The sequence below is a fragment of the Pyrgilauda ruficollis genome, unplaced genomic scaffold, assembly GCF_017590135.1.
Source record: "Pyrgilauda ruficollis isolate IOZ18807 unplaced genomic scaffold, ASM1759013v1 scaffold46, whole genome shotgun sequence".
Lineage (NCBI taxonomy): Eukaryota > Metazoa > Chordata > Aves > Passeriformes > Passeridae > Pyrgilauda > Pyrgilauda ruficollis.
The window spans coordinates 2,285,155-2,300,639 of NW_024526155.1; the positions used below are offsets into that span (position 1 = coordinate 2,285,155).

The 15,485-nt window shown below is 44.4% G+C and overlaps 2 protein-coding genes across 3 annotated transcripts in view; both read right to left on the minus strand.

Moving 5' to 3' along the window:
* The window catches only part of MYBL2 (MYB proto-oncogene like 2), a 16,789-nt gene extending 13,644 nt beyond the window's left edge, over window positions 1–3,145 (minus strand). Inside the window, exon 1 of one of the 2 annotated variants that reach the window (XM_041478720.1) lies at window positions 3,107–3,145. The gene's annotated coding sequence lies outside the window, so the exon portion shown is untranslated. Of the gene's footprint in view, window positions 1–2,449; window positions 2,528–3,106 lie in introns of those variants that run through there. The other variant, XM_041478721.1, reaches the window with a different exon arrangement.
* Window positions 3,146–4,689: 1,544 nt separating this feature from the next.
* Window positions 4,690–13,687, minus strand: IFT52 (intraflagellar transport 52). Its single transcript, XM_041478836.1, has 13 exons — window positions 13,398–13,687; window positions 12,451–12,538; window positions 12,053–12,182; window positions 11,099–11,174; window positions 10,940–11,011; window positions 10,482–10,608; window positions 9,812–9,898; window positions 9,428–9,496; window positions 8,573–8,727; window positions 7,484–7,571; window positions 6,222–6,330; window positions 5,580–5,725; window positions 4,690–5,000 (listed from the first exon to the last, which is right to left on the minus strand). Exons 1-13 carry the CDS (start codon window positions 13,514–13,516, stop codon window positions 4,953–4,955), a joined length of 1,314 nt encoding a protein of 437 aa, XP_041334770.1. The 5' UTR covers window positions 13,517–13,687; the 3' UTR covers window positions 4,690–4,952.
* Between the last annotated feature and the right edge of the window lie 1,798 nt (window positions 13,688–15,485).

The window sequence follows — 15,485 nt, forward strand, 5'->3', positions numbered from 1 at the left end:
CACACTGACCTGAGGCCCCCCCCCACACCCCCGCCAGTAACAGCAGCCCTGGGTACAGGGCAGGAGCATCACACATGTTACAGAACCACAGAATATTCTAGGCTGGAAGAGACCCCAAAGATCATCAAAGTCCAACTCCTGGCCCTGCCCAGGACAGCCACAACAATCCAACCCTATGCATGAAAGCATTGCCCAAATATTGCAACATATACTGTCTATATCAATGCAAGGTCTGTACACGTAGATATTCCTAATCAGCAGCTCACAAAACACAAGGCAAGACTTAGTGTCACCTTACTAGGGACCCACTGACAGGACAACCACAAGCTAGTCCTCAGAGAACTTCTGTCAGTCAGCCATGGCCTACCTTCACTGCCCCTGTGCTTAACAAATGGCAAACAGAAGCTCCTCCCTCTCCCAAACTAGCTTAATTAGGAAATCAGCCTGTTAATTGATTACCAGAACTATAAAACTGCTGTAAGTCACACTAGTGGAAAAAGGGTCAAGAATATTGAAGGGTCTTCACAGGAGCTGAAGGTACTATTTATTCTGTTTTCTTCCTTCCTTCATTTATATTAAGAAAAGCAGGTTTTAGTCTCTTAAAGAAGACTTTCTTTCTAGACTGACTATACAGCTCTTTCCAGTAAATTCAGGAGCTATTTCTCACTGTTTAACATGCAGTCAGAATAAAGCTGGGTTTGGAGTACAGCCATCCCCTTCCCTGGCCTACCCAGTCCCTCAGGAAGGAGCTGGAAGTCAGCTCCTGGCTGAGTTGGAGGTGAGGGTTATAATGTAAAGGACTTAAAGTAAGATGAGAGCCTCAACCTCTCCCATCCTAGCCAGAGCCTGGTTTTGGTGCCTCCTTCTCAAAGGAACTCAATTCTAGCTGGGGTGAGTGGCCCCCTGACTGCAGGAGTGAGAATAACATGCCTCCATCCCCTGTACAAAGCTAAGAGTAGTGATATACAGGCTGAGGTGAAATAAATACTACTTCAGGGAGATTCCACTATGACCTCTGAGCAACTAACAGGCTGTGGTGGAACTCTTTTTACCCTAAAAGAGAGTGATAGGCTGGATGCCCTCCTATGTGTCCTGGATCCTGCTCAGCTCCTTGCAAGACTGAAACAAGATTTTGCCAAGAGTAGTCCTGCTACTGTAAGTCTGTAATCCATTGGTGAATAGTAGTGAACAATAACAGGTTTATCCTGACAGGGTCATCCTGATCTCTCTCCATAAGCCAGAAAGCTGCTGGATTCTGCACCATGCTGTCCACCCAGAGGCACAGTACCAGCATTCTGACCAGAAAGGAAATCCTGGAAAATGGCTTCTTGGCCAGCTCCTCCAGCCATAGCTATTCTTCTCCTGTTGTGAGCTATTACATGGACTCTAGCAGTGCTTCCAAACGTGACACTTGGGAGCTTCCTGTGGATGTGGACAACACAGCAAATGGCAGCTCTCTGTGTGTTGTCAAGCAGGTGGAGTCTCTGAGCAGCTGTGTGAAGACTGAGCCGCACAGCCTGACCCAGGGCATCTCTGACCTCAGTCTTGTCTGCTTCTGCAAGGCCCACCATGGCCAGGCCACCTTTGAGCTGTCTGGTTTGTCCTGTGAGCACCCCAGCAGAGATGGCTGCCTGATGAATGTGGCATCACAGAACACCTCGACGCCTTGCAAGAAAGACAAGCACTCCAAACCACTGGAGAACCTGCTCTTCAAGAGCTCTGAGCTGACTGGAGACATCTCAGCCCTCGGGAAAGTGCCGGTGCCCAGGTGGGACATCTCGGCCATAAAATCCTTTCTGGATACCAGCACGTCCCTCGATGTCAGCACTGAGGAATTACGCTTACTGGGATGCTCCAAACCAGACACATCATCCCTGGAGACCCCTGTGGCGATTCCTCTGGCTTGGCCTGGTGCCTTCAAGAAGCACCCCACGCTGATCCACAGGTCTGCCACCCAGGAGACCCAGCCGAGTGACCCTGACGCTGTCCCTGTGTTTCTACAGCAGGCTCTGTGATGCTGCTGCCCTGGCTCCAGCTGGAGCTGCTGGGTGCCTGCCCCATCATCCACGCTGCAGCACAGAAGACTGAGCCAGCGGCTTGAGTGGTGATGGCAGCAGCTGGTGACATATTAAATCTGCCCACCTGGGGTGGCCGAGTCGGCACTGGTGATGGGAGATGTTTGGGCTGGTGATGGCACCCCCGAGAGCCGCAGCCTTGCTGGCTCCTCCTCCTCCCGATCCCTCTGTTTTGTATTAGCACAATAAAGATACAAATGTCTCTCTGCTGGTGGTCTCTGACTCTCGCTGCCCTCCCGGCCTGAAGCTGAGCCCCCTGAACACCCCGGGCCGGCCCCCGGCACAGCCCCAGAGGGCTCAGCCCCTCGGCACGGCCCGGGGCAGGATCCTCCGCGCTGGCCGTGCCCGAGCCCCGCTCCGCCCGCCCCCGTTACCTGGCAGAGGGGTCGGGGCGGCTCCCGGCGGAGAAGGGGCAGCGGGACGCGGCTGCAGCCCCGGGGCCATGGCTGCGGGGCCGGCGCTGCCCGCCGGTAGCGCGGGCGGGAACGCGGATCCCTCTCCTGGCGCACCGGGAAAGCACAGCCTGGCAGCAGGGAGCGAGCCCGGGCACCCCCGGCCTGCCTCATGCAGGGTGTCCCGGCCGCGGGAATCCAGCACCTGCCACCGCGCAGGGACGATTTCCTCTGTCACATCCACCCCCTGCTCCGAGGGCAGGAAAAGAGCCCAAGCCATCGCACCCACCCATCAGAGATTTTTCACACTCTCCTGTTAGATCTCACCCACCCACACAATCCTGATGTTCCTCTCCTGTCTCCCCTTACAGCAAAGAAAGGGAGGAGAAACTTGTTAAAGCCAGTTTTCAGGACATTTATGGTTTGCTGAATAACCAGTGTGCTGTCCCCCTTTTCTTTTAGGAGCAGATTAAGGGGTAATGAGCTATACTGCATGACAGGAAAGGGAAAGCATCAAGAGTTGCTTGTAACCAACTTTTATGAACCACAGCAATAATTTCATTAATATATAAACTCCGTCACTAGCTATGTGCCCAACCTGCTCCCCTTGGCCTCACCTCACCTCTTGAAAGCACTCACCTACTTGCACTGCTTTGAAATTCTGTCAGTCAGCCATAAATTTTACATGTATTACTCTCCCATGACTAAAATGTTTCTAGTTACAAAGTAAGTTTAAATACTCCCAGAGGGCCAAAGGGACAGCTTTGAAAGAGAGATGTGAGCTACATGTATTTCACACTAGTAAAAAAATATCCATTCATGAAAAAATTTGTTCTTCAGCTGTCAGAGAGGTCTCAGAGACACCCAGAAAACAGGGAGCTGCTTGTATCTCCTGGCTGCTCGCATGGCTTTTTTAAAACACGTTACAACATCAGGAACAGGTGACAAAACAACTTGAAACAGGGTTGGGAAACAGAAAGTTATTTACAGTTTGAAGTATAAACACCCCAGAAGAGCACAAACCCGAGCTAAAATTAGCAAGAGGAGCACTCAGGGGGTTGGTTCAGCTGCAGTCTGTGCTGGCTGACTGATTGCTATTGATACTGCACAGGAGAAGAGATTAAGCTTGTTGTGTAAATCTGGAGCTGGAACGTACAAAGTGCTCTGGGTGACAAACACAACCACGGCCTTAAAGGAAAACAGAGGAATAAATGAAAAATTTCCAACATGCTGCTGTGAAAAAGGAATGGCTGCAGTTGAGGAAGAGATACAACCACTTCTGCTAACATTATATTAGCACATCTCAACTGGGCAGGAGCTTTGGGGCATCTCCTTTAGAAAAACCTGTGCCAAGATGCTATGTGAAGCATGAAGAAATGTAAAATAAAAAGATGTTTTGGGGAGATAAAAAGACGAACAGATTCTTTGCAAAAAGCAGCTCTGATTTTAAAAACCATGACAGAGCAAGGTAAAAACACAGAAGTCATGGAAGACCTGAGTGGGGGAAAATTTAATAATGTGAGTGTCAGACTGACAGCCAAAAAAAGCTTTATAATGCAATTTCACCACATTAATACATAAAAAAATGTCCTTGCAATAGAGGTGTGGTGTTGATGATGCTGACAAATCTTCTCACCACTGATCTCCTTGACTCTATTTTTGCTGTGCATTGAGCTTCAACATTTCACGGTCAGTGAATTTAACCTGGATTTCCACTCCTGTGCATTACTGAACTCACCACCTCAGGGAGTGGACTAGACATTAAATAAATGGAAGTAAAAATATTCATGAGTTTCTGTGCAGTATCACAGTTTCTTAATAATGATCCATTAAATCTTAAGGTTTTCATCCATGTGCTGTCCTCTCTTTCTAAAATTCTGTAGTTCCAGTCTGCTATGAGGCAGCAATCTACAACGTCATTATTGCTTAATTTCAAACCCTCCCCTCCCTTGAAGAAATGTCTTCTTTCTACAGTAACAAACTCACCTCTCCTTAGTTCTCTTTGGCAGAGAGACAAAAGGAGGCTGCCTCAGGCTGATAAATGTATTTTCAGCATCTCCTGTTAAAATTATGGCTCTATTTTTTTGTCCTCAGTTCACAAACCAAAATAACAACCCTTCTCACAGTGCAATTAAGGATTTCATGTACACCAGGAGAACCAAGAGTAAGACTTAACTACAAGAAAATAAATGGTGGAGCCAGAAAGAAGGACCCAAAACACATTTTCTTGGTATATTTTTTAATATATTAAAAAATTACAGTTTCAATAAAGAAGTAGAAAAATAAGAAATTCTTTGGAAATTGCTTGTGAAATACAAGCAGTTCCCCAGAAGGCATTAATTATCTGAACTACCACACATAAATGATCCAAGCATCCAGTGAACTACTGAGACAGTCCCAATCAATACGCTGAGAAGAGAGACTTTAGAAATGGAAAAATACACTTTCCCTAAAAGGTCTATCTCAAACTGGGGAAAGCCAGGTCTCAGGTACTGTTCTGGAATCCAGCTTCACTTGGGTCAGTATCATGTTCCTTAAGTAAGGGAAGAGGAAGGAAAAAAAAAAAAAAAAAAAAAGAGTTTTAACAACAGGGTAGAACTGTAAGATTTTTGGCTTAAATAGATTACATGTGAAATGGGCAATTCTTGTTAGCACAAATTGCTGCTCTGCCAATATGCTCCAAACACGCTTTGAAGTAATAAATTTGCTATGAAGAATTCTTTCAGCACAGCTGCATTTCAGTGCAGCTCCTGAGGAACAATGACGGTGTCACCTCTGCACTACAGCACTGGCCAGAGCTGTGAACACTCCTGAGGACTCCCTGCTCTCACTCAGGCACCAGTAATGAACTGGATTTAGCTGCAATTACAAACTACACTTGCGTGTACTAATCCCCCAATTAAAATAAATGAGAGACTTAATAAATTGAGCAGTACATGTTTTATGGAGATTAACAGCCATAAGTACTGTGGATCACACTTCACTGGTCTCATTTATTGCACATAATGTCTTATGTCACCTCTTGCCTGTGACAAGTGTAGCTGCTACAATGACACACCACCCTCGCTGCTGCTACTACCAACTACTCACTTGTAATTGTTATTAAAAATACCTGATTCAGTTTCTTAAACTCAACCACTTGGAAGAAGATGTGCTCCAGGATATATTTGGCATCTTGCTTGTCCTTTGGGAGTTCACTGGTCACCCCCAGGATATCGCCGCATTTCCGCACGTAGAACTCCAGGTCATCATCAGTGCCTAAACAAGCACCCAGGGAAGAAGGCACGTGAGTGTCACACATCTGGAGCAGCTGGCCAAAAACCTGCTCTGAATCTCCATTTGCTGTTGGCATCCTGGGAGGTTCAGTCCCATCACTAAGCTCAGTGGACTAGACATGAGGCATTCCCCCAGCGAGTACCTGCTTATCTTTGTATGTTTAGAATAATCTTAACATTTTAACTTCAAAGCATAAAAAGGATGTGAAATTTATCAGCAAGACTGCACAAAGCAATTTATGCACAATATAGGAAACAGCAGGCAGAAGCACGATAAAATGTTATTGTAATAGACAAAATATAATGTCATGGTACATAAAGTTGCACTATTAATTTCCAAAGCCTTTCAGTTTCTTAGATCAGGATAAGAGCAGTAGATTTTCCCAAATGAGGTCCATGCTTTAAAATTAAATATAACAATTTTCCTCTAAAAAAAATGGACTTTTATTTTAAATGTGCAAACAATCTGCTCCACTTACATTTGTTCGTGATCTCTGCAAGACGTGCTTTCTCTGAGGAAAAAGTTTCATCCAAGTCAAACAGTTCCAGAGCAGGAGGAGGCAATTCTTTGAAAGCAGGTGGGAAAACCTTGGAGAGAAAAAGCAGCACGGTTGATTGCCACATATTTTTCTTACACCTTATAGATCTCTAAGACAACAGTTTTGAACTTATATTGAACTTGAAGAAATCCTTTAAAAAGTCAAAAGCAACTCCAAAGCCACTGAACCAAGGGCCACCACTTGAAAATTTCATTTCTATGTCGTAAAAATAAGTGAACATTCAAAAATAATTTAGTCACGTGTATGCCAGAATTATCACCCAGCACCACAACTAGACATTCTCATTTGCAGTTTCAGTTTTGCTCCATGAGACCCAGGTGATGGCTGAGAGCTGAGGAACTAAATTGGCCCTAACAGCTCACCCTGAAAACATACTGACATCAATCCTGATCACAGTATTTTCTGTTTCATGCAGGCACCATTTATGTCACAAGCTGGACATGGGTTTTTAAAAAGCAGTGAGTGAGACACCACTTTCAGTTGCATTCCTGAAGCTCTAAAGAATCCCAGTGATGCTTTCTCAGTGGCCAGGGTAAAGCAGGATGGAACAATGATGGCAAAATTCAGATACTCAGAGATTCCTGCCTTCTGAAATGAGTTTGACACCCCCATAGCTCATGTTGTTGCTGTCAGCCCAAACATTGGTGGTTAAAGTTTGATCAGCTCCTGCTGTAAAAGACCAGTGCTCCACTTTCTGCTTCCCCTGAGGATCTGGGAGATGGAGGCAGAGCAGGAAAGACTGGCTCCTCCCTGGCAGCAGACAGTGCAGTACCTTCACCACCACAGCTTTCTCAAATACCACATCCTGTTTTCACTGGGAAGGCTGAGCCAGCATCTCACAGGACTGGGAGCTGCTACTCAATCAAAGGCTCACTACACAAGGATTCTGTTTTGGTACCACACACTACATTTTGAAGCTCTTTTAATAAATTAGAAGTGTAAATGAGTGCTCTTTCCTAAAAGATGGTCCCTGCAGTGTAGTCAACTCCCTAGTGTTTAATTATTACTACAGCATTTCTCACTACTTCTTCTACAGAGCCATGGAAATGACACACAGAGTTTTTGCATGAAACAAATTATACAGAGACTCATTAAGTTTGGAACAGACATCCAAGATTATCGAGTCCAACCTTCTTGGAAAAGGGTTCTCCCTGTACTGTACAAGCAAGAAAATTACTCACAGCTGGCTGGAGGACAGGTAGTGGAGTCTCAAATTCAGGCTGAATGAGTTGGAGGGGTTCATGTTTCATATTCAGTTCTTCATAAGCTCTGCAGCACAGAAAAATTCAAAGTATGAGGGAAAAAGTGATACCACAACTATTTCCACTAGCAGGCTACAGAGATGGATTTTTGTGAACACACCAGCATGAAAGTTTTGCACTGTAACAGCACAAAAAAAAGGGATGTCCATTTTATAAGGACCTCAGAGAACTACAGATCAGTAATAAATAACTTGTACAGTGAGAAAATTACAGTTCTGACAGGGGAAGACAATGATAGGTGGATATATAAGGTGACTAAAAAAATCACAGCTCAATTCTACAATCGACTTTTAGAAGGATGAACACAGATGAAGGAAAAGCGATCCAGCACAAAACAAGCAGAACAGGGATTTCAAAAAGTTTATAAGGAAGTCAATAGAAATAGTTATTTTTTTAAAAAAGTATTTGTTATGGGGTCAGAAGGGAGATCCTCCTGTGAATTCACAACTAGTGAAAATACAAGAAATACAGAGTAAGAAGAAAAAGAAGAGTGGAGTTTCATGGAATCTGTGCTAAGCTGCCACTACTCCAAGTGCTCTGACATGATCTGGGCAACAGGGGAGTTATGATGGACAAAACTGATAGTGACACAAACTGGTAAAAATGAGCAACGGGTATAACTCAAAACCTAATTTTTGGGAAATGCAAAGGTGACTGAAATGCAGCTTTCAGTAAGTGCCAAATAATACAAAAGTGGAAAAATGAGCAGTTCCCAGTTATCACTCCAGAAGGTGCCCAACTTCACTGCAGACAGTTCCCAAAATATCAGATCAATAAATTTCATGTAGTCAGGAAAAAAAAGGAGAAAAGAGGGCCAGAAACTACAGCTAAAACAAGAAGCAAGAGAAAACATCATTGCCACATTGTACAAATCTATCTTCTGGTATATCCATATTCAAAATGCTCAGTCCTTCCTGCTCTTAAGGAGACACAGTTCAGCACAAGCAGAAAATGCAGAACACCAAATGGAATAAATAAATAAGTAATAAGAAAATTACAGCCGCTGACTTGATAACTGAAGGGAGGGCAGTTGTGTCCAGCTGATAAAGGGATGTATCAAACAGCTTTGTGAAGTCTCTGGGGTTCTCATCTCCTTCCTGCAGGCACACTCGCAGCTGCTCGGAGAGCGCGGCTGTGTCTGGGAGCACGGTGTAGTCTGAAATCTGGACACACAGATACACACCCCTGTCATCTGAAATGGCCAACCCATTCCCATTTTCTCTTTCTACCTCATATCTGACCTAAAATCTCACTTAGAAATAATTATTTCCCTCTTTACCAGGTATGGCCCTTTGCAGTGCAGCTCACTAGATCAGTAACTCTCAGCTGTAAAGGTACCCAACAGGAGTGCTTTATTTGGATTTCTGCTAATTCTTTAAAACAGACAGCTTACTAATCAACTATGCAAAACTGCTGTTTTTTATGCACACAGAGTATGCAACTTAATCACATAAAGGTATTTCCAAATAAAACCAGCATTTGTATACAACTAAAACTGACACACAGGTTGATCCCTACTCACATACAGAAAATCTGCTTTTCCTTCCTGCACATTCCTCTTGTCTCAGGGCTCAGAGTGAAGTGCAAACTCATCACACTGGAGCAGTCCATCTCATAAACATGGGCAAATTGGAAAGAGACTTTCACAAATGATATCTGATGATGAATAGCAACCTAAGGCTGAGTGGTACCATGAATTTTTACACTGAGCCATCTGTCTACTCAATCCTAGACCAGGAATAAAGGTTCTGCAACAACAGCAGCACCCATCTTGCTGTTAGCCACTCTGTGCTAAACACAGGGCGTGCCAAGACCTGTGCTGATCCCACTGTTCTTCACCTCCTTGAGATGGATCTCTCTTACCTCGGGGTCCTCCATATCCATCTGGTTTAAGTGGATATCTGATGTTGTGAGCCACTGGAAAAGCACATCCTAGGGAAGGGCAAAACTCAATTACTTTCAGGAGGATCCAAGTAATCTCATACTATGCTTAAATATTCTATTAAATCTATAAAATAACATACCATGAAAAAAATTTAAAATAAGATAATAAACCAAAGAATATCTCTTAGTATTGGCTGAGAATTCCCATACTGAATCCATTTCATAACTGTCTTGCTCTAAAATGAAGCTGAGCCTGGACTGCTTTGCAAATGTTGTGGAGATACAACAGGGTGTTTTTAAAGGAAAAAAAAAAAACCAACCAAAAAAAAGCAAAACAAAACTCCCAAAAAAACTCAAACTTACCATGATCTTGCCATTTTCTTCTTTATCTAAATACTGGTCATTGAACATGTGGGAAGATCCCAGGGCTGCCATCTTTCCACCTTTACTCTACCGACAAAGAATACAATATAGCAAAAATTCCTTCCAAATCACAGTTCTAGAGGCAATTGTTATTGCATTGCATTATTTCTCTACATAGTAAAGAACAGTGTTAACTTGTTTACATTCATTAACAATATCAATCCTGTGCTTGTAACTCTTTAGTACTAAATTTCTGAATTTATTTTTGTAAATTAACAGGGCTGGATGAGTAAAACAACACCTGAAAAATCTACTGGTTCCAAGGTGAGAACCTTGGAATTCAATATGCTGTACTTACAAAGCTAATAATAATCTTATTTAATAAATTATTACTAAAACAGCAGAAAAAAAAACCCCAAAACGTTAAAGAACTAAAGATATCCACCAGTCAACCAAAAATATGTAATCTTTGCTGACCATCTCATTAATTCTCCTCTGAGCCTCATGCAAAGAAGTTTACCATAAAAAACCTCAGGAGTCACTGGGCTCATCTGGAGTTTGCAGATGTATCAAAAACTGAGGTGGGTTTGTAAGATCCACCCCGAAAGATCCACTCACAATTTTTGTGTGGGGCAGGGGGAAGGCAGGGAGGGCCCCAGGCAGCTCATACCTCATGCTGATAGAAAGCCAGGATAGGCCTGTTGAGAGGGAAGCAGACAGACCCTGTGGACAGAATTGCCACTGCTGGCTTCATCACATTCAGTGTGGCTCCAAAAGGATAAACAAAGGTGAGAGCTCTGCAGGAAATACAGGAATTCCATAAGCACCTGCAGGCACCAGGCAGGCTGGACAGATTCACAGAACTCAAACCCTCAGACTAGAGGCAAACAAGATTTGGTCATGAGAACTGTAATTCCTTTCCAAACCTATCCCTCCTGCTCCTTCAGAGGTTACCAAGCTCTACTAAACAGATTCTCCTTTCCAGATATAACCCAAGAAGCACAAAAACATAAGAAATGCATTAGAAAACCTCACCATAAGCACTGTGTACTGCTGCTAATCACAAACCTGCCAATTCTGAGGTGTTCTACACATTTTGACATCAGTTTCCTCAGAGAAAACACTTACTGAGAGTCACGGCCCCTTCCATCTTCATCTGTTGTCTCAAGCACTGTTTTCTTTGCAGCTTCACTGATTCCCCTACGAGATATTGAAAAACAAACCTTACTGAAAACAATCCAGTTTACAAGAGTTTACTGTGAAGATTCACATACCCCAAATATTTACCTGTTCAAAACTCCATCAGAGATTAGTGCTTCTTTTGGGTGGTGGTACTTGTAATACACATTTCGTACTACAGCATCTTGCAAAAAGAAAAAAATACAGAAATTGACATCTTAGCTGATCAATGTGTTAGATTTAGCAAAGAAAAATTAGTTTAGCTCTTGGATTCCCTGGGTGTTCGCTTCTAACACCACAAATCTGACATCTGGCTACCAAAATAACTAAAATCAGCCTTCACTACTGTTTCTTTTTGGACAAAATAGATTTAGGATAGGAATATGTTTGCAAATTCAAATAAAAATACAAAAAGTTAAACACATCACCATCTTTAGCAAAGCAAAAGAGACAAAGAGATGATCCCGTTAAAGCAGCCTGTATCGACTTTTACAACTCTATTTTTTTATACATCTTCCAAACACCTGATGAATTGAGTCCTATAGATGCAAAAAAGATGCATAGTCTAGAAAAGCCACCAAAGACCCCAAATATTTTATGTACACTGACACACACTTGCCTTGGGTTGTTGGGGGGTTTTCTCCACATTGGCAGCACAAAATTAATGAGTGACATTTTATTGGTCTGCTAAAGAAAAGTGCCACTTCTTATTCAGTGTGAGCATTAAGTGATTCAATCCTTTAAAATGTGTGGAAAAATGTTTTAAATTAATGGCTTTTTAATCAAGAAATTTCCCAATTTTTTTTTTTTAGTAAATTAAAACTAACAACTACAGCAAAGGAATGGAAATGGCCAAGTTGCCCATGTACTCTGTCCATGGAAAGCCTTTGCTGTGCTCCAATATTACCTTGCCATGTGCATTCAGATTTAAAGAAAAAAAATCTTTTCGATCAAAAGGTACTTTGTGAGAAAGATCTGCTTGGCTTGTATCCACAAAGGCTAAACCTGCTCTTTCAATTTTGCTGCAAATTGATTTCTAAAGGTAGCAGTGAGCCCCATTACCATTATTGAAAATGATCCCATATTCTTCTAACAAAAAGTTAATATTTGTGCCATTCCGGGACTCTCCACCTTCTCTCAGCATCACCAGGATGGCCCCACCATCCTCCAGGAATTTCTTCAGAACAGAAAACTAGAAATCAACAAAGATCCAGGAAAAAAAAACAAACAAACATGAGAACCTATGCACAAAACTGCATGAACTTATATTGAGATGAGGGGAGAGAAATTATTTTGACTGCTTGCATTTAACTTTGTCCTTTGTTAAATAAGAAAAACATTCAAATTCCAATGTATATGAACTCATTTAAAGCAGCATTACAGCAAAGTCTTCTTTGTCTTGTTCTTTTCTACTTAAGCACATTTTAAAATGTGCTTGAAAACCCTTATTGACTTCTTACCTCATCAGCACTGAACTTCTCTCTTGGTCCTGCTGTAATCCACAATTTCACCCCAAACAGTCTCTCAGAAGTGATCTCATCCTTTAAGCTATGAATAGATTAATAAAACACACATTATTCTTGGATGTAGTCCTGAACCACAACTTTTTCCTTTTTTTTTTTTATAAAGGACTTGCAAATGAACACAAAGCAAATCACTTCAGTCACTTTGCACCCTTTTATCTGGGTTTAAAGTTGACAACTTGAGCAAAAATAATCCTTACAAATGCCAACCAGCTAAACAGTAATGCTCCTCTGACAAGGCACTGTGGCAGATCCAGAACTGCTGCAAGCTGTCACAGCTGCTACTAAACTTTGCACCTGAGGAGCTTCCTACTATTTTTCATCTTCTTCTTTTTGGTCTGGCCACATTTCATAGAATAAGATGAGGTGGAAAGGACCATGGAGCCCAGCCCCAGCCTTGCCCAGACCCCCCAACAACCCCAGCCTGGGCACCCCTGGCAGCGCTGTCCCAGCGCTCCTGGAGCTCTGGCAGCCTCGGGGCCGTGCCCATTCCCTGGGGAGCCTGGGCAGTGCCAGCACCTCTGGGAAGAACCTTTCCCTGATCTCTCCCAAACAGCTCCATGACATGCCATTTTGCAGCAGTCAGATAAACAGCACCATCTACAAACCCCCTGCTTTCTTTTTGTCCCAAACTCCAAATCGGGACAGACACACAAACCTGTATGAGGAGCTTCATCCTTCCAACTTACACTCCATCTCCTACAGGTGAGCTGTAGCTCCCAAAAACCACGCACAGCATCCCACAGAGAAGATGCAACAGGGCGCAATCAAGGCGAGAGAGCGGCCTCAGCTCACGACATACGCCCCCAAAGGCCACTCGGGTGCCCAGCACAGCCCACACTCGCCCGCCGGGGCCTCGCCGTGCCCCGAGAGCCGCCCCTCACCTCTGCACCTTCCAGCTGCCGCGCAGCCTCTTCCGCAGGGCCTTGTAGCCGCCGGCCGGCGTGAAGCTCTCGCCCTTGGAGGCGTTGAACACTATGGCATTGCGCGGGCCGCTCTCCATAGGCTCCCGCGGGGCTGCCGGAGGGCTCTGGGGAGCAGCGGGCAAGCGCCAGCGCTCCGGCCGCCCGCGGGTCCCCAACGAGACCCCGCCGTGTCGCCGTCACCACGCGCGCCCTAGCAACGCTCCGACCGGACGCATGCGCGGGTGGCGTTTCCCCCCCTTCGAGTGCAGAGGTCGCCGCAGTGGTTCGCTCCACTCCCAGCCAGGGAAAGGGGCGGGGCGGTACCACTGCGGAGGGCAGGGGGTGTGACGAGGCGGGGACAGGGCGGTGCTCCCGCCCTCCCTGAGCCCGGGCGCTTGGCCCCAGCCCGCGCCTGTCGGGGTCGGCGCTGTCCCGCTGGCCTGAGCCCCTCTTGACGTTTCCGGGCCTTTGATTTTGCTTGTGTCTAAAAATCCCAATCCTGATAGCTGCAGGTTCTTCCCTGTGAGGGTGGGGAGGCCCTAGCACAGGTTGCCCAGAGAAGCTGTGGCTGTCACAGCCCTGGAAGTGTCCAAGGCCAGGCTGGATGAGGTTTGGAGCAGCCTGGGAGAGTAGAAAGTATCCCTTCCTCTGGCCTTTAAGATCCTCAACCCTTCCATGATTCTGTATGTGCTTAAATTAGGGAATTCCTCTTTAATTTTAACCCAGACTTTCCACCTGCAGCCCTGGGCTCTCAGGCCCAGCACAAAGCAAACAGACTCTTTCCCCTCTTATCCAGAACAGCCAGAGATGCACATGAGTGTTTGCAGCTTTAATATAAACCATGTCACATTTCCAATGACCAGCATATACAAGACAGAGCCTGATAAAAAAAAACCAAAACACACAGTGGTACCAGCACAAGGTTCCCCACAGCACGAGCATCACACAACTTTCAGAAAGCCCCTTGCTTATCCCCGTGTTGCTCTAAGCCCCCTCTCCTCCCCACAGCAACAGCACAGAATAGCTAAAAAAAAAAAAAAAAAAAAAAAAAAAAACAAAGTGGGAAGTGACATTCAATTAATACACCAGCTTTTAAATTAAGGCAGAATAAATAACTGTTCCACATCAGTGATGGGCATTTTCAGGTGAGTGCTGGAGCCTGGAGCATGGCCACCACTCGTTGTTCACTGCCCTGTGCTCATCACAGTAGTGTTGGTGTGCCTGGGCAAGTCAAGCACATGCTGTGAAAGCATCCCTCACCCCCAACCAGATTTCAGCTGTAAAGGTATTTTTATTTTTCCAAAAAACTCAGCCTCTCTTCCCACCCCCCCCACGATCTGGGATTTTCCTCCCACGCATTGTCTTCTCCATCACAGCCTCATTGTTGCTTCAGTAGCATCCCAATCCTGGGCCAGAAAGATAATCCACTCACTTTGAGGAGGATCACACTGGCATGAAAGGCCACAGTGCAGTTCAGGACTTACAGATCTGCAGCTGCCTTTGGAGCAATAACTGATGAACAGTTTTTCACTCAGCCCAGGATGAGCAGCTTGAGTGACAAAGTTCTTGTAAAGGAAGGAAGCCATTGTTCATGGTGGCGTGAAGAGTTTCCTTTTCTGTTGAGAGCTTTGAGAAAGACATTGGACATAGCTGAGCATAGTTCCACAAAAAAAAAAAAAATCCCAAAAAAAAAACAAAAAAAGAAAAATAAATGTGTCCAGTTACAGGGACATGGCTGTTGATGTGAATGATGACAGATACCTCAACCATAAATATAACCACAGAGTGAATACAACTCTGCCAAGTAGAACAAGACACTCTGGGAAAACTATAGTCAGTGTCCCACTTTCCCTGGGAGGGAAACATTCATTTAGGGAGAAAATCCACCAAACAGCAAAAAATAAGAGCTCTGTTCCATCCCAGCCAGTTAGTGTGTTAGTGCCAGTTTCCTTAAACCATGAGCAAAGGACTGTACCAAACCTCTCAAAAGGAAAAAAAAATACCAAAACCAAAAAACCCATAAACCCCATTCATTTAAAATATGGCTTGACCAAGCCTTTGTAAAAC

Coding starts and splice junctions, on each gene's coding strand:
- IFT52 (XM_041478836.1), bottom strand. CDS start 13,516: ATGGAGAGCGGCCCGCGCAATGCCATAGTGTTCAACGCCTCCAAGGGC. Junction 11,175..12,052: donor TGGGATCATTTTCAATAATG/GTAATGGGGCTC, acceptor TCTTTTTGCAAG/ATGCTGTAGTACGAAATGTG. Junction 7,572..8,572: donor GCCCTCCCTTCAGTTATCAA/GTCAGCGGCTGT, acceptor TCTGTGCTGCAG/AGCTTATGAAGAACTGAATA.